Source organism: Anguilla anguilla, chromosome 3 (genome assembly GCF_013347855.1).
Source record: "Anguilla anguilla isolate fAngAng1 chromosome 3, fAngAng1.pri, whole genome shotgun sequence".
Lineage (NCBI taxonomy): Eukaryota > Metazoa > Chordata > Actinopteri > Anguilliformes > Anguillidae > Anguilla > Anguilla anguilla.
In genome coordinates this window covers 66452994-66476415 of record NC_049203.1, presented here as the reverse complement: position 1 = coordinate 66476415, position 23422 = coordinate 66452994, and the positions used below count along the sequence as shown (strand labels likewise).

The following is a 23422-nucleotide window of genomic DNA, read 5'->3' as shown; positions in this document are numbered from 1 at the left end:
ACAGCGAACAAGGCTGTTATGAGTATTTGGTTAAGGCCAGAGTCCACATGACAACATTGACTAAAGAAAGTGCTTTGCAATCAAGACTAAATTAGCAAAAAGCCTCTCAAATATTTTTCTGCAAAAAACAATAACAAAAACAAAACATCGATATAATCAAGATGCTTTGACAAGTGATCTGATCTTAATCACAATTAGACCTTTTCCATGTGACACAGTGTCCCCTTGTAATGCTGGAAAGGAAGCCTGATACCTACACAACCAAGAGAAGGCCATACTGTTGGGCCTCCGTGAAATCAGGAGGGTAAGAGATCCTCAAAGGCAGATCTGTACAAAGAAATGAATGAATGAACCACTGCATTTATATAGCACTTTTCTGAACACTCTGAACACACTGTAAAGTGCTTTACAGTGAAGAGTGGGAACTCCCCTCTCTCACCACCAATGTGTAGCACCCACCTGGGTCATGCACGGCAGCCATTTTGCGCCAGAACGCTCACCACACATTAGCTTTGGTGGAGAGGGAGAGAACATTTTTTAGCCAATTAAATCAGGGGATGATTAGATGGCAAGTTTGAGAAAGCCAGGTTGGGAATTTGGCCAGGACACCGGGGAACCCCCTACTCTTTGAGACAAGTGTCGTGGGATCTTTAATGACCACAGTCAGTCAGGACCTTGGTTTAACGTCTCATCCGAAAGACGGATGCTTTACAACAGTGGTGTCAAACTCGTGCCATGGAGGGCCGTGTGTATGCAGGTTTTCATTCCAGCCTCAGATCTTGATTATATAATTAGTTAAATTATTTGCTGAATTAGGGATGCAGGTTTGTGCACAATGGTGACCCGACATCTATGGTGACCCGCATTGTCTAAATAAAAAATTTCTTATATTCTGTGCTTCAATGCAGTTAAATGCATATGGCTGAATGAGTAATTGGACTCAATTAAGGCAGCATTAAGTGGTTGGAATGAAAACCTGCATACACACGGCCCTCCATGGCACGAGTTTGACACCACTGCTTTACAATAATGGAAACCACTGAGTATTAAAACCAAACCTGCACTGGAAATTGCCTCACCGAAGTGTTCGATGGGAACAGCTCTGAATTCTGTGTGCTGGATTCTTCTATTTCTCAATAAGGCTTTCAGAATAGTGTTGTTCTCCAGGATAATGTGGTCTGCGTGACAGAAAATAACAGACAACAAATCAAAACAGATCTGTGGGTGAGTAAGTCATTCAAAGCTTTTGCATTCAATTGATTAGCAATATGACACGATTCTCTGACATACAGTGCACATTTTCAGGAAATGATCATGAATATGAAAGAATTCATCCTGAATACATACATCTTTCAGAGAATAGAGCTATGGTACATCGTTCAGCAATAGTTTGTTGCAAGCACACATGCTCCAGCGCTGTGTTTTTACTATTGTCATTTGTCAAGAGCCTGGGGTAACTGGCACAGACAGGTTGCAGTTTCCCGATCCACCAAAGGAGTCGCCAGTGAGCCAAAACTCCTCCTAGAAGTTTCGTTACACCTTCCTGTCAAACAACGCTACTTTCAAAAGATACTAAATAAATCCATTGAACTCTTGTTATACTGTCTCAGGTTTTCTTTCCTGTGTTGCCACCTGTGGATGTAAGGAGTGTTCAGATAGTTTTGCTGAGTTCTATTTAATTTTTAAGGAGTTTCAAAGTCTTCATATACATCGAACATATAACCCCAAACACACAATGTTGAATAAATGCATTCCTGTATCAAATAAGAAATAAAATCAGAAGATAAAATCGATACGTACTGTTTGTGTTATTCAGACTCAGAATGGCTACTGTTGGCACACCAGGACCTGTTCAAATAAAAAAAAGGAGGACTTAATAGATGCATTCCATTTTATGCCAAAAATAAATATCATTAATATAGAACATTATATCAGGGCACACAGCCAGTAGCTTCAGACTATATGTCCCATCCACATACACAATCATGCAATTAAAGTCTTATGCCTTATTGCTGAAGATCATTTGTCACAGAGACATAATCCATATTATTTCCACCAAGAATTACATGACATCACAGGCATTTAGCAGACATTCTTATCCAGAGGATTTTACATTGTATCCATTTACACAGCTGGATATATGCTGAAGCGATGCAGGTTAAGTACCTTGCTCAAGGGTACAGCGGCAGTGCCCTACCCAGGAATTGAACCATTGACCTTTCGGTTACAAGTTCCTTACACTCCTGTGCTACACTGCTGCCCGAACATAGCTAAGGACAGAAGGAAGTGTGTGATAAAATGCATACCATTTTATCTCCCACAGTGAGTTCACTGTGGAATCGACTGCTTTAGTCAACTAATTAAATGCAGATTAACAATAAAAAAAACAAAAAACCAGCAGATGCCTCAGCTCTCCAAGATCAGCAATGCAACTCCCTGATCAAACCTATGTCCAAATCAAGATACCTTTTATTTCGTTTGTCAGGGTACGATAGAGATACATAATTCAGTAAGTTAGATTATGCGGGGTAGACACCAGCTCTGGTTTTAATGCAATATTCCAGTTAAGGGACTCAGTTTGCTCTGTAGATAAACCGCCCCTGACTGCAGGTAGAGGTACTCTGTACTCTGTACTGTATTTTATACGTTCAGCCACAATAGACAACAGATATGAAGAGGCCTTATGCCTGCTGCACCGTATGGAAATTCTACACAAATTAGAGAAATTTAGAGAAAATCATGGAATTGTGTGTATGTGTGTGTATCACTGATGTTCCGTCTGTGATAGACACATACAATGAAGTGCCATTTATGTGATATGCATGCCACTTTATCGTTTATATGATATGCACGACACTTTATTCAAACTTATTAAGTTTAAAATAAACATGATACAAAAATAAAAAAAGACAGCTAAAGCCAAGTTTTGCTTCTATTTGCTTGTTAAAAAATAAATTAAAAGGCTTTAAAAATGCTACAGTAATGGAATGCGTGAATGTTTCATTAAACACGCTCACTAACTGCATACGTTGCCATGCTGTAATTGGCTTTTTAATTAACAAAAGGAAAGAAGATTACAATTCAATGTGCCATGGTATATAAATAAATAAGCACACATTCCGGTGGAAATGACAACTTCAGAACAAACGTGTGTGGCAGTAAAACGTTGTCTTCGTCTTTCCTTTCAATACGGCCTTGTCACTATTAAGATTCACTTCGTGTGGCACCTTTAGTCATTTATGTTTAATGCAAAAATTAAACTTGGCAAACAACGGCAAAAAGCAATCAGCATTTGAAACTGAAGCTATTATAACTGAAGAAACCGAAGCTATTTATAAATATGACACAATACACAGTTTTCTTTAGAAAAATGATTGATTACCAAGGACACGGCTCCAGAAACCGGCCGAATAAATGTGATCCAGAAGGACAGCAGATGTGCTAACTGCGTATATGAAGAAATTGTGTTATCTTCAGATTAACTGAATCACTTCAGAACCTAATACTGACTTTGAAGCGCATGAATGATTTGCAATGATAATTTTTTACATCACTTTTTTTACCCTTTTCACGGTTGACTGCGACAACGACTTTCTTTGAATGCAGTACCTGGCTTAAGAGTGTCAGCCTTGACAAATACAAATACTATCCCCAGAGTTTTGCCATCACAAACCCGTCCCATAATGCACCAGGTGAAATGAAGACCGACGGGCCTCTCGGAGGGAACGCCGCGGCGGCGAAATGGAGACGTCGTTTACCTTCGCAGCGGAGGATGACGTGCTGATGGCCGGGGCTGATGTCGGCGTCGAAGAAGGAGCAGTGCGCCTTGCTCAACTCGCACGTCAGGCAGCGTCGGGGGAACGGGTCGACGGTAGAGACTCTGCGATTGACACACCATTTTCACATTTAGCATTAGCATGAGCTACAGACACATTTAGCATTAGCACAAGCTACAGACACATTTACCATTAGCATGAGCTACAGACACATTTAGCATTAGCACAAGCTACAGACACATTTACCATTAGCATGAGCTACAGACACATTTAGCATTAGCATGCGCTACAGACACATTTAGCATTAGCATGCGCTACAGACACATTTAGCATTAGCATGCGCTACAGACACATTTAGCATTAGGACGCGCTATTGCTATCCGCCATGTTTCCCTCAGCTGCCACATCTGAACAAAACACTAACCAGGATTCTGATTTACTACTGATTACTGATTTACCTTCAGCATGGGCAAAATACTTTTAGCACAGACAAAACCAATAACATGACCAGTGATTGGTCTTGGTATTTGTTTCGCGCCAATCATTGGTTGTGTTATTAGCTTTGCCTGTGCTGAAAGGTTTTACGTGTGCTAAAGTTCTTAGTAAATCAGGCCCCAGGTCTAAATACTATCAGCAGAGGTCCATAATGCTGATTTATGAATATATTTAAGCATTTCCATTGTCACAAACACAGAGTGGCAACTTAATTTCCATGATCACTAAACTCACCAACTAACTTGTTTGTCTTCAAAACTAAGTTCACAACTATATTTTTGATTGAATACAGGTACCAGAGTGTGTTCTCAGAAAATGTTCAACAGAGTACCTAATAATTAGCAATATCATTCAATTTCCATTTATTTTTTCAGTAGAAATGTAATCCCCTGAAAAAAATTATTAAATTGACCTTAAATGCCAGATGTACAATGTGAATGGCTAGTGCTAACAGCTTTTAATTAGTTATATTACCTCATGGTCACCCAGTAATGGCTTATTTTTGTTAGGGGAAATAAACAAATGAATGAATTCATAAATAAATAAATAAATAAATGTTTGGCTTGAATAACTCTGATCTGTGTGAGTCGGCATGTTCACAAAGAACATTTTAAAATGTGTTATTCTGTCTCACAAGAGGGAGGTTGACCATTTTCCCAAATCTGACCTTCTGGAGATTTTTTTGAAATTAATGTTTACTGGTTACAACATTTTCATTTCATTTTTACAGAATTGAAAAAAAAGATTTTTTTTTTCTGTAGAAAAAAATCACCTGAATAGGTGTCTCCTTTGAGCAGAATACTCTGTACTGAGGAAATATCTAAACAGGAAAAAGTAAACACACATGAATGTAAGGCATGAATAAGACATGAACAAGAGTTTATTGAAAATAGACTTCTTTATCTCTTCATATGATTTAAGCCAAAGGTTTATGGTCACTCCCCAGCCTATAGCAACTCACGTTAATAAGAAGGATGTGCAATGTTATGCTAACTTTTAAAACACAGCCTTCCTCACACAATTTCACACAAGGCCAACCATAAAATATTTTATGTGTGTTATAAAAGTTTTATGGAAGCTTTCATGCACTTGATTGAAACCTTGAAAATGACAGCATCTTTAGAATCAATGATGTGCCCTTACTTCAATAATTCAATCAACCTCCAAATATAAAAGAATCCTTATTTCACAGAATTGCTTCAATTTTTGGGGGGGAACTGCACATTAGAATGTTGTCATCCTACCATTGCATATAAATTTGAAATATGCTGATTTGGCCAACTATCCAAATAATATTATCTTTTTCTTTCTCATCTTTCTTACTATTATAAAAAAAATATATATTATATCCAATTGTTGGTTAAAAGCAAAACCTAGACATAAAAAAACAATCAGAAACAGGACACACATCAATTTAACTTTCTTTTTTTATGTTATGTTTTATTTCTTTCTCTTTTTTGCCTCCATTATTTTTATAACTTCAAAAGCCGTGGATCTGCGGGGTTAGGTGGGGACAGCAGCGATTCAAAGGAAACCGAAGCGTTGCCTTTAGGTGTTTTCAGTCAGTGTTGCAGAACGCCCGCAGAGAGAGATCAAACTCACATGCTGCGATAGCTTTCATCATAAGCTATCACCTTGGTTACCTCCCAGTTCCCCGATGTTAAGTGACGGACTTCGCTCTGCTCGGCCCTAGACTGGGGAAGAAACAAAAAAAAAAACAAAAAAAAAAACGGGAAAAACACAGAGAATACAGAAAACAAAGACATGAAAACACGACGTTTTTAAAAAAAATACTTAAAAAAAAAAATGTTTGTTCCCTTTTTGGCCCTGTGTCAGAGCTGCAGTCCACCACGGAGCTAATTGCAGGTCACTGGATGGAATGGGGGGGAAGGGGATTGTCTTGGCTCAGCAGTCTATGAAACCTTTGAAACCACGCCAGCTGGTAGACCGACTGCTAATGGTAAAGTCAAGCCAGTACTGTACTGATCCTTCCTTACTAATGACAAGCAAATGCTTTTCAGCCTTTTTTTCAGCCATTATTGGTCAATTATGATTCATAACCAGGCTTGTTACTACACAGGTAGGAGATGGGGGGGGGTGGTCTCACCTGAGTAGTAAACATCGCAATGTGATGGAATTCTCCTTGCCCCCCTTGTTTGACTGGGACGGTCAGGAAAAACTTGGTTCCATCCCTGGAAAACACCGGTTCCTGGATCTACAATAAACAGGAAATGATTATAAATATATTATTGCCATATCTTAAAAGTGCACGTACAGTAACAAGAGACTTATAACTGACACTAAGCATCCTGATGGGATTATGCATTTAACAGGCCACAGGTTCGTGGTAGGACACTGTCATTGTAGTCTTGAGCAAGGTACTTGCATTGCTTTAGTATACACCCAGCTGTATAAATGGATGCAATACAAATGTTATGTAAAAGTTGGGTAAGTCACTCTGGATAAGAGCATCTGCTAAATGCTGTAATATAATATAACAGGGTCTATAACAAGATGTGGCTTTTTGCATGCAGAACAGTCAAAAATATCTGGGTTCAAAAGTTCATTCTGCTTGAAATGAACTTACCTGTTTGGTTAACCAGAGATCAGAAGTCTCCTCGTGTCTCTGAAATGCACACACCAAAGGACTGTACTTAAACATCATGCTGAAAAGTCCCCTTTACAGCGTACACTTGCTGCCTTGCCACAATAAAACATTAACATTCAACGGATTACTGCAGAGAAAGGAAAATTACCATAAACACTTTGAAACAAGAAACAGTAATTCTCCTTGCAACTGCAACTTCGGAGTAAACTTAATTGTGACAGTCAGTCTTATACTGCTCATATAATAACTGAAAAAAACCTAAAGAAAACCAGCACACTCTATAATGTCTTGTCTGCTCTTTAATTGTTCACAGGCACAAAAATGTTACACGTAAATCAGTTCCGGTAGTGTACTTTTAAGTTGAGTACATTCGGTCCCTCTTAGACACAAAAGAATCAGCTGTGTTCTGAGAAAAATTTAACTGGAGCTTTAGAACTCTTTTTTTTTTTGATGGCACTAAAAGTCCACAATCACACTGCAATTGTCTACAATTATTTGTGATGTGGCTCCAAGACTTCTCCACAGCAGGTATAAGTAAATGATTCACCCACATGCTTATTTAAGGATTATTTCTTCTAAAATAATAAAAAAAGTATGAATGCCATTTGCACCGTTTCATATTATGTATTCTAGTTGCGTTTGTATATGTCTATACGTATGTACGATCCCCCAGTTGAATAGAAAGTAGCAGGAAAGTGCACAGTGGTATGAATTTCACAAGTAAAACATGTCATTGACGTGTTTGGACACCGGAGCGGTCTGTCTGAAGACCAGGAACGCGGGTCCGCCCACCTTGATGCAGGCGCCGATGGTGGTGTCGCACACGGTGAGCGCGGACACATTCTGGGCCCGGTTCAGCCACCTCACCGCTGCCTTGGTGTTGCTGATCCACCTCACCATCGCCACGTAGTACTCCCTTTTGATTGGACAAAAAATCTCATTTCAATGGTCGCATTATACTCTTGAACACCATCTACATCTCAGAAATGACCAAAATATCTTTTTGTGACAGTATAAGCATGTGATCCTTTCTCACTGATTTTAAATATGCTGTTACATTAAATTAATAGAAAATGGTATTCAATGGCAAGATTTTTTTTTGTTCTAGAAATCTATCGCATTGTAGTGATTGTTACATCAACATTAGAATGTTCAGTTAAGACTGAACATTCTAATCACATATTTGTGATCTCACAAATTAAAGGGTTAAAGTCACAGCTGATTCAAACACACAGTAGAACATGGCTGAATGTCATTCTTACCGGGCTTTCAGGCTATCTGGTGGTGGCAGTTCCTGAGTATGGGTAGGTCCGTACAGGTTCACTACGTACAGCTTTGCGACGGGGTTGGGCTGGCCTGCCTATCAAGACAATAAAAAAAGTCATTCCATACACAGTGGGCCTCATTCACAAAACATGTACGATCACATTTGCAAACTGCGGGTAAGAATGCTTCCAAGAACATTTTGCCATTCTGTAGTTCGCTTGTCATGTTACCAAGACCCTGTTTTGGCATGGTCCGTCTTGCATTGTGCTTCAAATGAACATGAGAAAATCAGGGTGAATGATAATGACAGCTAGCCATTCAGCCCACCAATCTGTCACTGAGGGGTGGAATGTATTCAAAACCTAAACGCTGCAGCTACAATCAAAATAAATAAAAAAAACTTGTACTTCAATCACTTGAGGTTTATAATCTTTATGCTGATTCCTTTCATATGTTAATGCGACAATCTTGATATTAATCATTGGTGCTTATTCAAAGTCTCCTAAAGTAATGACTCTTTAAGACTGTTTCAAAAGCAGGTAACTGCAATCTCTAATCACAGCCACAGCTGATCTGAGTTTTGCACCCAAAAGAACAGAACACACAAATGACCAAAATAAGTGAATAATGTGAAGAACATAACGTGAGAACCGATTGTGAACCAAGCCATGAAAAAGTGTGTAGCAAGTAATGTTATAGAATGCCCCCCAGGTGCTCTTGGTCGATTTTCCCTGCAATATTAAAACCCTGTCTTACGCAGGTTCCAGCCCAGAGAAATAAGAAAAAAGACACTAATTTGCAAGCGAGGACCGAAGGGGAAAGTGAGACATGATTGGTTGCTCTTCATAATGAACGCTGTGAAATCTCACGGGAGCCAACCAATCACTGCTGCTCTGATTCCTCTAATGCACTAATGAAGGAATCAGGGCATTACTGCCGTTAAAAAAACTGCCATTTATTCAAATCAGATCAGAACAGAGTTCAGATCAGTCACATTCTACAGTGTTGTGAAACACATCTGCATTACCAGAAACTATTATTACTATCATTATTAAGCACTGTTTTAAATAGCATGCTCTCTCTCTCTCTCTCCCTCCCTCCCTCCCTCCCTCCCTCCCTCCCTCTCTCTCTCTCTCTCCCTCCCTCCCTCCCTCCCTCTCCCTCCCTCCCTCCCTCCTTCTCCCTCCCCCCCTCCCTCCCTCCCTCTCTCTCTCTCTCTCTCTCTCTCTCTCTCTCTCTCTCTCTCTCTCTCCCCCTCTCTCTGATATCTATTTACACTCCAGGTTAAAAAGTTTTGACCGCTTGCAGCATCATGAAGGCCAAAAACTGCTCTCCACCCCAGCGGCTGATTTGGTGAAATGACAGGGAGGCGAAGCTTTACTCTTCTAAAACTGCCTCCCAAAACACTTTCTGCAAGAATGCCACCCTACCCTGTAAAACATAAGGCCAGGTCTTTATCCACAGGGCTTTCAGATTCACAAACTATTGTGAGAGACCTGGAGCAAGTATGCACTAATGAAGGTCCATCCACCCATCCATTATCTATACCTGCTTATTCCTGGTCAGGGTCATGGGGGCGGTGCTGGAGCCTATCCCAGCGTGCATTGGGACGAAAGGCAGGAAAACACCCTGGACAGATCACCAATCTATCGCAGGGCCTATAGAAGGTCTATTTATCTAAATTATTGCCCCTTTTCCCTTATTGTTTGTACAGGTTTTACTTGGGCACCAGTCATTGTTGTTTTGTAAAAAGTATATTAAAAAATGTATTTACTTTTTTTATTTAAAAAAAAAAAAAAAAAACATTTCAGAGTTAATGCAGATGGTACCCAGTGATTCACATTAGTATTTCAATCAGACTCACAGTAGGCACATCACACACATTCACAGCAATGAATCAAAATTAAATTACACAAATGAGCGAAAAATTACATTAGGATATAATTAAATAAAAAAAACATCCCTGAAGTGATCATTCAAATTAATTTCATGCACAAGCACACTGATATTTGTGGCTGAATAATTTGCAGTGGAGCTCGGAAGCATGATTAAGTAAATGGATGCCCACTACAGAAGATGATTCAGTCATTGATGTGATGATGTCAGGAGACATTAGTAGTTAATTTCGCTAGCTACTGCTAAGGGCTAAGGGCAGCAGTACACAGTCGCTACAAGTTACCATGCATAAAAAATGGGGGTGACATTAGTAGGTAGAGCGGTCGACTGGCAACTGAAAGGTTGTTGGTTTGACCCCTGGTGTTCTGAATGTGTCGAAGTGTCCTTGAGAAAGACACCTAGCCCCCCGGTGCTCCCAATGAGCTGGTTTGGACCTTGCATAGCCGCCTTGATCGCCATTGGTGCGTGTGAGAGAGTGTGTGTATGAATAGGTGAATGAGAGGCATTCATTGTAACGCGCTTTGTGCAGTTGTTGCTGGAAAATGCACTCTATAAATGCAATCCTTTTACCATTTACCACAAAAGGAAGATACACCCACATACAATTCTATTTTTTTAAATGAAGAATAAATCACAAACTAATCCATATATCGAAACACCAGTAATTTTGTGGTTCTGAAATAGACTAAAGAGAAGACACTTCATCATTCGTAACTGGAAGGCACACATTTTGAGTTTGTAAAATGAGCAGATGATCAGCAGCACGGGGAGCAAGCTGCTCGTGTAATTCACTCTGTCTGTCTCGCCCCCGCAGGGGGAAGAGCTCACAGGGTCACATGGGATGCTGCATTCCCCAGCTTCCTCCAGTCTTGATTGGGCAGACATCCCTTCTGAATCAGAAACCGCACTTACAGAGCAAACAGTTCGCTCCCGACCCCCCCCCTTGTTTCCAGGATACAGGATTAAGAGCTTACCTTGGGGTACGGATAGCGCTTCGCTCTGGGATACTGGTCGCCAGTGAACTGAGGGAGGACCATGTTCGGCACCAGCGAGTCGTTTATGGCGAGGAAGGCCAGCCTCTCTCCGTCCGGGGACCACCAGTGTGCGACATGGGATCCCAAGATCTCCTCTGGACACACAAAAACCCCCCAAATCCCGCCGCCCCCTCTCCATGAATATCCCCCTAGATACACGGCCATGCTCCTATCATAACAGAGTGATGCCTGTACTGCGTGTAACGTCCTATGAGGATTTTTTTTCAATTCGCAAATTGAATTGCACTTCATTTCCCTAACGGGCCAGAATTTAAATGGAATTGATCCCTTCACTGGAGGGTAAACAAGTGAAATTATTTCATCCAGGAGAGGAGGGCATGATGGGTAATCTCCAGGTGCAGAACAAATCGATCTCTGTCATGCGCTCTCTGAGCAGCCCTGTCAGCGTCAGCAGGGGGAACCTGGTACAGTGTCTAAAGAACGGGGGGGGGGGGGGCCGGCCACGCCCACCAGCTGTCAATCACAGCTCCCGAGCGCCGCTCCCAGTGGCTTTTGGACGGATAGACGGCGCCTCCGCGCGCGACCGCTCGCGCGTCGGTTCCCCCACACGGGCGCCCGCCGCGGGGCTGGCGGCTAAGACACATCCACCGCCCGCGCGGACGAACCGGCACGCGCACGGTCGCGCGTACGCGAGGGGCGCCGTCTCTCCGTCTCCCGGCGAACCGCGAGTCCGCGCGGATCGCTCGCGCGGGCCGAACGCGCGGATTCCGAGGCCTCGCATGGGGGGGAAGGCGGAAAATGGATCTGTGGACCCGCGCCACTCCAGGCTCCCGCCACATCCATCCGCGCATTTTTATTATTATGTTTTTTTATTTATTTGCCGGTTCATTAGGCCCGTGTCGGACGAGCTTGTCTAACTTGCGCACGGGCCCGAGAGATTCCCCCGACAGCCGGACGCCGCCGGGGGGGGGGGGGGGGGGGGCTCTGATTGAACTGCCACGCGTCCCCGCGCCCTTCTGGATGGCTGCAGACGGCACGCTTCCCCAGCGGAGGCTAAGCGAAGCGGGAAAAGCCCGAGGCCCGTGATTTGAGCGTAATTGCGGAATGCGATTTCCGAGGGAGGCCGCGTTCCCTCTCGTTCCTCGGCCCGGGGCGCGCGATGCGAGGCCGTAATCTCACCGCCGTCTGGGCGCATCCAGCCGAAATAATGGGGCTGCCTTCGATCCAAATGTAATTAACTCTGCCGCTCTCAACCCGCCGGTCTGTGTGCTCAAATTTAATTGCTGCACGGGGATGAGCTGGACAACATACGTGGTATTTAGAACTAATTTAGGACCCTGCCGCATTGAAAAGGGAACACACGTCACCATGACTAAAATGGATACTGGAATTCCTCTGCAGCAAAATGTGTGATTATGAAAGATCATACAGTACATTTATTACATACACGCAGAAAGCATTTCCAGTACAGTAAAAATACCGTAGTGTCGTATCACAGTACATGTACCCTGGATACGTTTATTTAAGACCCTCAGCATTCCGTGTTTTGATGAAACAAACGTCTGAGATGAGGAAGGTCATTTCAGATCGCGGTTCCCGTCCTGAGTTCACCCACCTTCGTACAGCCAGTCGGCGATTCCGTTGTAAATGAGGCCTTCTTTTCCGGACGATGTCAGCCGGAGGGAATTTCCCCTGACGTCCGATTGATAATAGATGTTGTTTTCAAATATGTATATCTGGGATATGAGAGAAAGAGATTAAAAAAAACTGCCTGACATGCTGGTCACCAGTCGGCACCCTGAGCCGACCAGAGGAGGATGGGTTTCCCCCTTGAGCCTGGTTCCTTCCAAGGTTTCTCCCCATCTGCCACAGGGGGTTTTTCCCTTGCCACTGTTGCCTTAGGCTTGCTCCTGTGGGGGTTTAGGCTAGGGTTCTCTGTAAAGCGTATTGTGACAACTGTTGTAAAATACGCTATATAAATAAAATTTGATTTGAATTTTTTGAAGAGATGCACAAAGACAGGGACGATAAAGTCTGCGTGTGCGCTGCCTGGCAACGGAAGAGACAGCGTCAGATTCTATTTAAGTTCGGCCGGTACGAGCAGCAGTTCATTAAGTCTCAGTAGGTCTCAAAAATAAATTTAAAAAGACACAATTAAAATGTTTTTTTTTTATCAGTGATTATATAAAATCCCTGGTTTTTATGTTACTTTCTAACTCTCGTTATCATTTGCTGCCTTGTCACGCACAGGTTGGATGAGAAATATGAGTTCAGCTACAGTACCCAACTGTTCATTTTTTTTCTCCCGTGAACTACAGTAGCCTGCCTTAATTTGAATTTTGACTGTGGAATAAATCACAGACCTGAGATCACATGACCAGTAAAAGATTACTTCTGCCGGTGCATTTGCATGCAGAACTCCTCTGAGGTGCTTAATTAATGATCATCAAAGAGGCACAGCTGTATACTCCCAGGCAAAAAAATAAATAAAAATCTCATGTGACAAATTACAGGAACTATCAATCTGGAATACTCTGAGAATCAGCTACAGGCACCGAGGTGAGTGTGCCTCCAGCAGCAAAACTGAACAATATTATCGCGATTAGAGAGTAACCTCAGCACAAATGTTTCAGAAAATCAAAAGAACTGAACATGAGGGGGTTTGACTATGGAGAGCATAACGACATAAACCAGCCAATCGACTTTTTGTATGTCAAGAGTCAATAGTTATTTTTTTGTTTGTTTGTTTTTTTTTGCCATTTGTGATCACCACATTGGAATAATACAAACGTGGTTTCCCTTAAACTTGAGCATCCGGGACAGAGATGCTTTTTTCTCTGCAAAACGAATGAGGTACTAGATCGGACGACAAAATATGAATATTATATCTTGGCTGATCATTTGTGGAAATAGCCTAATGAACAGCTTGTTTCGCAAGCTGCGTAGTCTCTTATCTATGGAGAATCATTACCTATAAGTGTCATCACAGGCGTATAATTAATTTCAATATACCCAGTGTCGAAATTATATGGGACAACTCAATGTGACAGCAGTACCGGGGATCAAAGATAATTTTTTCAGATAATTACGATCCAAATCTAGCCATGAAAACTACCTTAAAAATAAAATCATGCCATCTGTTCCATCAAGCGCTGTCTCAAATTTCTCATCTGATGGCATCTTTATGTATTACGGTAGTGAAAGAAATTAAACAGAGTGAAATCTTTGCTGCTTTTCATGATTACATTATGGTGGAAAAAGAGCAAGAGGAGTCTATATCCTTTACATTTCGATAGATGGTCCTTTACGGAGTGAGGTCACAAAAATGTGATTAGAATGTTCTCAACTGAACATTCTAATGCTCATGTCACAAACGTAAACTTAAACTGAAACCAGTTCTCGCTGATTTAGAATTTAGAAGGGAAAAAAACATTCCTACTCTTCAAAGGGTTAAAAAAAACATACCTACTCTTCAAAGGGTTAAAATAATCATATAAACCAGCTCATAAGTACAGTCTCCCTGATGGTACATGCAGAGAGAAGAGAGAATATTTACAAAGTCATAAATTATAGCTGCCGCTATGAGGTTTAACCGCAAAGCAACGTGATAGATCAGATAATTAAGCTTATTAATAACATAACAACAAAAACAGGTCATTCAGCCCAAAAATGCTCGCCATTTTCCTACCGCTAAAGTGTACCTAGTGCTCAATTTACCTACAGACTTGACATTATCTAGCACTGTATCAAGCCTGGTCTTCAAGACCCTCAGAGTTTCTGCCTCTACTGCATGAACCTGGCAAGCCATTCCACACAGTGATTACTCTATGTGCAAAAAATACTTCATGAAAAAATACATTTGTGAAGAATTGAGCTAATTTACATGTATGCTCCTCCTTCTACAAACAGAACTCAACCTGAAGAATCTCTCGTAGTTCACTTCGCTAATCCCTTTTAAGAATTTAAAAGCCTCAATTAAATCACCCTTACGTCTCTCTGCACTAAGCTTGAAGAGGTTGAGCATCTTAACAAAACTGTCACTTGTGTTTATGGTGACACGTGGTACAACAGGAAGTGCTTAAGCAGCATTTGCATCTACGGTTCTATTAGACACTGATGAACAATGTGTCAAATGGTGAAGGAAATGGGTGTAATGTTATCAGTACAATTACAACCACTGTTAAACATATTATGACAAGAGCTAATACATTAAAATTAATATATGAACACATTATGTCATATTTAAAAACTTAGTACGGCAGGGGAATTATTAGCTTATTAATTATTAGTTTATTCACTAAAGAGCATTGTTCTACTGACTACGCTCAGTACATCGGGACAGCAGCCCAAATTATTTTGTACATCTGAGACTTGTTTCCATTTGTCAGGAAACAATGCACCATGGACTATAGGGATGATTCATCATCATCATCATCATCATCACCACCATCATCATCACCATTATCATTATCACCATTGTGGTCATTGTGATGCATTATCATGTAATGTAATGCAACGTAATCATCAAGCAGAGCAAATGTTCTGTTTTTGCCTTTGTTACATAATTTGTGGTGCCAAGCAAAGCTCTCTAAATAACAATCACATCTGGCTTGCTCACTTCCATCATAATGATAATGGCTTCATAATGGCAGGGGACTGAGTTATGTCTCAATAATGCCTGATTTCGACAAGAGGGTTCCAAAAATGTTGCAGTCTGTTAATTGTTAGCAAAGGGCTTTCTTGGCAAATGCATATGTATTACTGAGCCAGGGAGAAATAAATAAATAAATAAACATAGAAATTGAAAGTTTAATTTCATTTTTTAAAATTATGGAATCAAATAATTTCAGGTGTGGAAAGCAAAACTTTGGTCATTTAAATAAATTGTTAAAATTACATTTTCTCTGGATTGCTCAGTTCTAAAGCAACCAATTCTTTATCAATTGTCAGTGTTTTATGGAAGAGGGCTTTGAAGAGCACTTGTATTTTTAAAAATAATTTTATTATTAGTTTTTTATTTATTTAGATGAATTCAAGATGGATGCTCTTTACTCCTACATGAGATCTGTGGGTTAGGGTGACATATGAGACGGATCTTACCAGCTGCTGTCTTTGCACTCCCCATTCAGCATACTGCAGCACGGCGTTCTGCACCTCCGGCGGGTTCAGCTCCAATACCTCCCTTTAAAACACACAAACACATGGAGCAGTGCCACCTACTGCACAGGAGTCTAATTGCAGGTCAAAGAGAAGAGAACGGACAAGCTTGTTAATTCTTGATGATAAAATAGATCATAAAGAGTAGTCTGTCTTTTAATGGGTGTTGAGTCCTAGTGAAGGGGAAGTATTAATAGATACAAAAAGGACAACATCCACTGATGACACTTGGTGTTCTACACTTGCATGTTTTTAAGGGTGCCAGTAGTTGTTGGAATAATTATGACATATTATAACTATAATAGACTCATAAATATGAAACGGGATGTTACTAGATTTATGTGAGCGTGAAGCAATAGCTCTAGTCTGCTGAAACAAAAATCCCGACCAATAATGGATACTAATATTGTATTTAATATTTACCTTGTATAAATGTTGTAAATCATGTACCATGCAGTATACGAATGACGATATACCTAAAATAGCAAGAGAAGAAAGCAGAAGAATAAATGCAGAGAATAAATAAAGCTTAGCATAACAACTCATTAGGCATTTGTGTAGCATGTCCACCTGAAGAAAAAACAGATTTTGATTATTTTTTACATTTTGATGTCTTGCTCCATTTCAGAAGCCCAGCCCAACATCTCAAGTATATACTATACATTATGTGAGCTTAGTACTCTAATACTGCATAAGTACTGAAAAATGAATATATATGCAAAAGCATGTATTTACGTAGATGTACAGAACAGCTAATACAGAACAGGACAAATAAATAAAGAAAAACCACATCTCATGTTTCAAATATACAATACATTTTCTCATCTGCTACAGGTCTTCAAATTCACTGTCCCAAAAACATGTTTTTTTCCCCCTCTAAACAGCCAATCAAGCATCAAATCATTCTGTGACAAAAAAAAAAAAACTTCCTTTCTTGCATTTTTTCCCCATCCCGCTCAATCTTAAGACATCGGTCAGTACTGTGCAATAGAACTGGAAGGGGGAACTCTCATATCACATTGAAAATGGACTGGTAAATGGACTGCATTTATATAGCGCTTTTATCCAAAGCGCTTTACAATTGATGCCTCTCATTCGCCAGAGCGGTTAGGGGTTAGGTGTCTTGCTCAAGGACACTTCGACACGCCCAGGGCGGGGTTTGAACCGGCAACCCTCCGACTGCCAGACAATCGGTCTTACCTCCTGAGCTATGTCGCCCCTATGAGATTTTGGTGTAGCCTTCTCAGGTAGTAACCGGTAGTAAAGGCAATATATATATACAGACTGTGACAGCAGAAAGGACACTTCATTCCATTTGTGCAAATGGACTGCAAATTTTCTACATCTCATTTCTACACATCTGTTCACATTACTCTTGGGAGAGTCATCTTAATGTTCATGTAATATGTATCACACGCCAAGAAGGATGGCGGTGTATGGATTATGCCCTTTTAAAGTACATTTATGCATAAAGCATCAATCCGAGTATTCAAATCCACACACACGGATTCGCACGCATCTCCACCACGTCTTTCACAGAGCTGTTCGTGCTCCAGAAATTAATTAAGAAACCACTACTACTAACCACCAACCTAACACTGAATGATTACGCAACATCATGCACATAACTATCACCACTCTGCGGATAATTTCACTTAAATTTCCCCTCTTTCATGCAACTCATGTTGCATGTACCTCCATCCCAGCACTTATTGTACTGTGTATCATTGTCCTGATGTTGTAGCTTGTACTGCCCCCTAGTTTGACTTAGAATAGGTTAGGTCAGGGTAATGTTCACTATGTGAACTGGACTTTATGTGTTCTTGGCTATGATTAACTGTACAAAATGAGTATTGTACCTTACTGGACCTGTGTTCTGCAGTTGTTCCAGTGACCTTCGGTATGCACTTACTGTACATCGCTTTGGATGAAAGCGTCTGCTAAATAAATGTAATGTAATGTAACATATACGGGCTACAGTTTATATATATATATATATATATACACATAACAGTGCTTTTGGTATTTTTAGTTCATGACAATTTCACCGCCACATAGGAATCAAATAATCATCTTTTTTTCTAATCACATTTCACCTAGCAGAATTATTATATTCATAAAAAATAAAACAGATATGAATAAATCTGTTATTGATAACCATCAATGCTATTCTCTGAATCTAAATCACCAGAAAGTAAAGGCTTGTAGGAGCAACTAGGACAGATTAGCGAAACATTAGGGCAGAACAATTAGCTGCAAATCCCTTCGTATTTATTTAAAAACAGGAATCCAGCTGTTTGGTCTGATGGGCTGCCTTTGGTCCATGATACTTTCCCATGATCCATACCTGCCTTTGTTTAAAAATAGCTTTGCCGTTATCTGAAGACAAAATGTGATTCACGACACCTTATGAATTCATAGAATCTGTCTTTAAAATGGTTTCAATGCTACCACATTATGTGCACATCATAAAGTAGGTCTCGTTATAAAACCTAACCTTTATTTCCAAAGACAGGCAGCACATAATTTAAAAGGTGTAGGCCATTCACACACATCATTTTTTGTTCTCTCTCTGTGTCTCTGTCTCTCACACATGCACACACACACATGTGCGCACACACACACATACTGCTCAGTAAAGGTCCAACCAAACCAAAATGATGCATCAGCCAGGTGTATAAATGAATAGGTGAATAAATGCGACCATTAGCAATAAAATGACTGGCCTGCTATTGTGCTGAAAATGTCACTTTCTCTCACAGAGACCCATTTATTTCTCAGAAAACATTTGAGTGACAAAGGTTTCACTTTTCCATGCAGAGAAAGCTGGTACTCAGAGAAGAGCACAGTAACAACAGGGCTTCTGATAGGTTTGTGTTACCAGAACAGCACAGTAACAACAGGGCTTCTGATAGGTTTGTGTTACCAGAACAGCACAGTAACAACAGGGCTTCTGATACTGTAGGTTTGTGTTATCAGAATGGTACAATAAAAACAGTGCTTCTGATTGGACATGTTACCAGAATGGCACTGTAAAACAGGGCTTCTGATAGGTTTGTGTTACCATAACAGCACAGGAACAACAGGGCTTCTGATAGGATGTGTTATCAGAATGGGACAGTAAAAACAGGGATTCTGATTGGATATGTTACCAGAATGGCACAGCAATGACAGGGCTTCTGATAGGATGTGTTATCAGAACAATGCAGTAAAGATCAGGCCTCTGATAGGTTTGGGAAGGAAGATGCTGAAATGGAAGGCAGTCTGGGAAATGGATGCCCAGAATAAAATATAGCCTCCCCCCCCCCGCCAAAAAAATAAAATAAAAATGCAACAGCAAAGCCTTTTGATTCAGATGTTTCAATTCTCCAGACTGATAAATAATGTACGGAACTGAAAAACTGCAAGAGACTGAAGACTAGTAACAATGGGGTGAGACTGGTGATAGATCTATTCATTCTCGAAAAATTCTGTTGTCGTTTTTTTTTTTTTTTTTTTTTATACCAGGGAAACTTGAATTCCACACAATAGGGGCACAAACTCATACAGCTTGGCATTTACTGATACAGTTCAGGATTGTATAAATAAATACAGAGGGTACAGGGACAGTGCCCCCTGAGAGAATCGAGCCTGCAACCTCAGCACTAACCCCCTTTTCTCTTTTCACAGAAGAAAAAAAAAACTGGATTTCACTGTCTGATGCATCTTATAACCAGACCAAGGTCAAATGTGTATTTTTTGTAAAAATAAATATTAAGTTTGAATACTCATTGAAAAAGGATTTCCTTTGTTAAATCTGAGATTTAACAAAATCTCTTTACCTATTTGTTGTACCAGAACAAACAACCGAAACAGCGTCCTTGAATTTTACTGTGATTTTCCCCGTGAAACATGGAAACTGAATAGAGAAAAAAAAATTACTAATGCAATCTAAAATAAATCAGCCATACTCCGAGGGGGGGGGGGGGACACAGACAATTACAGTATGTCCCCAGCACAACACCTTCGTCTGGGTCTGTATGTTAAGTCTCTGTGTCATTGGGTACACAGTGTCAGGGTAGTGGGGGGTTAGGACCCAGATGCAGAGTGAGGGGGAAAACACAAAACTCCAAACGGTAATCGGAAACAAGGACTTTACTTACAAACAGGAACTAAATCAGGGAACAAAAAGCCTCGCAGGGCAACTCTCAAAACACACAAAGAAAAACTTCAAAAAACACAGGAAACAAGAAAATCCAAAAGTCCAAAAAGCACGTTTAAAACAGAACATGGGCAGGAACACACGGGGCAGGAACATGACCAGACGCACGCACTAACAAACAACCAACAAGGATCCAGCACCTGAGTCAGGGAGAAGGGAACTTAAATAGACAAGACACTGACGAGACACAGCAGGGCACAATGCACAATCAGGCCACAGAGAGGGAGGGGAAAACGAGACAACCAAAAACCAATAATTGAACAACTGAAAACAATAATACAATTAAACAAGGTACAAGCAGGACACAAAACAGAAGTGCCACCATCTGGCGGCCCAACAAGGAAGGACAGACGGAAAACACAGAACCATGACACACAGACCCTTCAGTTACATCAGTGGCAGGGTACGTATATGCTCTTCTGCTTAAGCTCCATCCAGGATGTTCCTAACATTGTTTGCAGTTCAATTATTGTATGTCTAATAAAGGTCACGTACAGCCCTCCCACATACCGCACAATGTGCACAATGTCACGACAGGGGCTCTAAAGAAGGAAACCATTCAATCTGAAGGCCAGAAAACCTCATACGACCATAGCCTGACATTTTGAGTTGAGGAGGGAGAAGCTCTCCAGCCAAATCCCATTTATTTTCCTGTGTCAGGCAGGCACATACTGTACTGTATAACTTGTGAATTCAGGACACAAGGCTTTGGACAACAGTCTATCTTGAGGAAAGAGGAAAAAAAATATTCTTGACATTCAGATTAAGGCCCAGGTTAGAAAGCCGATGCATCACCTCTACTGTGTTGTCTTTGGCATGCCCCTCTGTCACAGAGCGAAAATGAGCTGTTCTTTTCTCACTTTGATAATAATTTACAGTGAGCTCCACAATGTTTGGGACAAAGCAATTAACACGACTAATTTCATTTACGTAACATAATAATGTGTCCAAAACATCACGGTGACCTGAAATGGTGGGGGGAGGGGGCGGGGGGTGGGGGGGCTATGTATAAAAACTGCTATAATTTCCACATGGAGAAACACAAATGTATAAAAATACCCTTTAATAAAAGCTGAGCACTTTAACCACGTTTGAATTGCTTGATCAATGATCACACATCAGAGCCAAATAAATGAAAAATATGGCTTTGTCCCGAACGCCATGGAGCTCACTGTTCCTCCAGATTTAAAAAGCTACTGGGACACAAATTTACAGTGAAACTGTGTACTCACACTTCTCTCTATGAATCTGCAAACCACAGAGAACTCCACTCATTTGTAATGGCCATGGGCTATATCCTCACACCACAGAACCAAACTGAACCCTCTGCTCTCCAGAGCACTAAAAGTTGAACGGGATTGGTAAATTTAATCAATAATACATTTGGACAGCAGATACAGTGTGTACACGTGAAGGTGCAGGGTATCATTGATGCCGTTCATTGACTGTGTGGACTCTTTTTGAGAGCAGTCGGGTCAATGCTGGCATGTGAAAGTTAAAGATTATCTATTGGCCTCCCTGTTCAAAGATGTGTTGCACACAGTGGGGTTACAAAACACCTTGGTCCTCAGTACGTCCATCACAAAGGCACTGCTGCTTTTTCAATATATACAGCATTATATATATATTCTTTTTTTTTTCTCTGTGGTTTGCAAATACATAGGGAAGGGTTGACTACACAGAGGTTTCACGGTAAAATTGTGACTGATTCCTGTATATGACATAACTATAAAGCATCCACAGGGCACTATTACACACTGCTTAACATCAGCTTCTCATCAAGATGAACAGAATTTTACATATCCATGCAACTCTGCTTATACTCAGTGAGTTTAAAAGATATATTTATTTAATAAGGTGCTATTTTTAATTTTTTTTAATTAAGAGCTAGTCGAATCAACTTAGAGAAACAGATTAGCTAGTACTACCAGAACGCAGGAGTAAAAGGTCTCAATTAAGCATATTTCATTCTGAATGTTTAAACAATTGTCACTCTTATTTTTACTGCTTGTACTGAATGGGTAATTAGTTATGCCAAAATGTTTTGTTACACAAAAACGGATTTTTGTGTCATGCAAACAGAGTGCTACTGATGACTACAATTGAACTGAAATTTCTCTACTCTGTCCAGCGATTCTGTCCTTTTTTCCTCTTATTGTTTTGTTCGAATATCTGCTTCGTAGTGGGGCTCCTTCAAATTCACAAATCACCAACTTGAGTCAAGCTGACCCGAGCCTAGTCTGCTTCATAGGTTAATAATGAATTTCTCATTTTTGAGGCAAGCAATTGCCCAGTTCATGGGAAAGAGCTCCAGGATTAAGTCTGAACAAAATTACACAGCCACTGCTTGTTCATCTAGACCTTCTTCTGGCACAGTTAGCAGGTCTTTCATACCGAAACAAGTCAAAATGAGGTATCGCACAGAGCCGTCACAGCCCTACGCCTGATATCCTTTATTTTAAATTCAGCAGGAATGCAAAATACATATATTGAGTTCTCACTGACGCAATTTTCTCGTCTGGATCCAAGCCATTGCACAATCAAGTTACAAAAAAACATGCTAACATTTTATTGAGAGTGATTGATTAAAACTGGCCAACAGCCAGCAATGCATGCATACTATTAGATGCCGTCTTTATTGTGTTACAGTGACACAATAGAAAACCATGCAAATTGAATTTAGGACTTATCAATCTGCGTTTGTCTCAGCGTTGTGAGAAACATTAAGATTTAATAGGGATATAACAAAGAAATACGTCTAATTTCAAGTTAAAATGCATATCATTCAGAAAATGCTTTTATAATTTGCAGCATTCATTCTGAAGCATTTAACAATCACTACTAAATCGTGCTGTATGTGTCTTATGTACTATTTAAATGCTTGTAAATGTAATTATGCAGTATGCTACTCTAAAGCACAAAATGGCATTTGTGAAATTATAAATAATGGGCATACATAGAATATGTAGTATGTTTTGATAAGGGTTTGTGTTAATTGCTATTGACTTTGATCACTTTCTATTTTTCA

General features: G+C 40.4%; 1 protein-coding gene across 2 annotated transcripts in view; it reads right to left on the bottom strand.

Annotated features, from left to right (window-relative positions):
• LOC118224266 (inactive dipeptidyl peptidase 10-like) overlaps positions 1 to 23422 on the bottom strand; it is a 113867-nt gene that overhangs the window by 5320 nt on the left and 85125 nt on the right. For both annotated transcript variants that reach the window (XM_035411599.1, XM_035411600.1), the window contains exons 6-19: positions 16617 to 16669; positions 16137 to 16218; positions 12652 to 12772; positions 11016 to 11170; positions 8142 to 8239; positions 7672 to 7795; positions 6859 to 6897; positions 6379 to 6486; positions 5874 to 5965; positions 5044 to 5091; positions 3759 to 3880; positions 1801 to 1848; positions 1080 to 1178; positions 258 to 327 (exon numbers count right to left, since the gene is read on the bottom strand). In XM_035411599.1, coding sequence (XP_035267490.1) covers positions 258 to 327; positions 1080 to 1178; positions 1801 to 1848; positions 3759 to 3880; positions 5044 to 5091; positions 5874 to 5965; positions 6379 to 6486; positions 6859 to 6897; positions 7672 to 7795; positions 8142 to 8239; positions 11016 to 11170; positions 12652 to 12772; positions 16137 to 16218; positions 16617 to 16669 — 1259 coding nt within the window. The remainder of the gene's footprint in view (positions 1 to 257; positions 328 to 1079; positions 1179 to 1800; positions 1849 to 3758; positions 3881 to 5043; positions 5092 to 5873; positions 5966 to 6378; positions 6487 to 6858; positions 6898 to 7671; positions 7796 to 8141; positions 8240 to 11015; positions 11171 to 12651; positions 12773 to 16136; positions 16219 to 16616; positions 16670 to 23422) is intronic.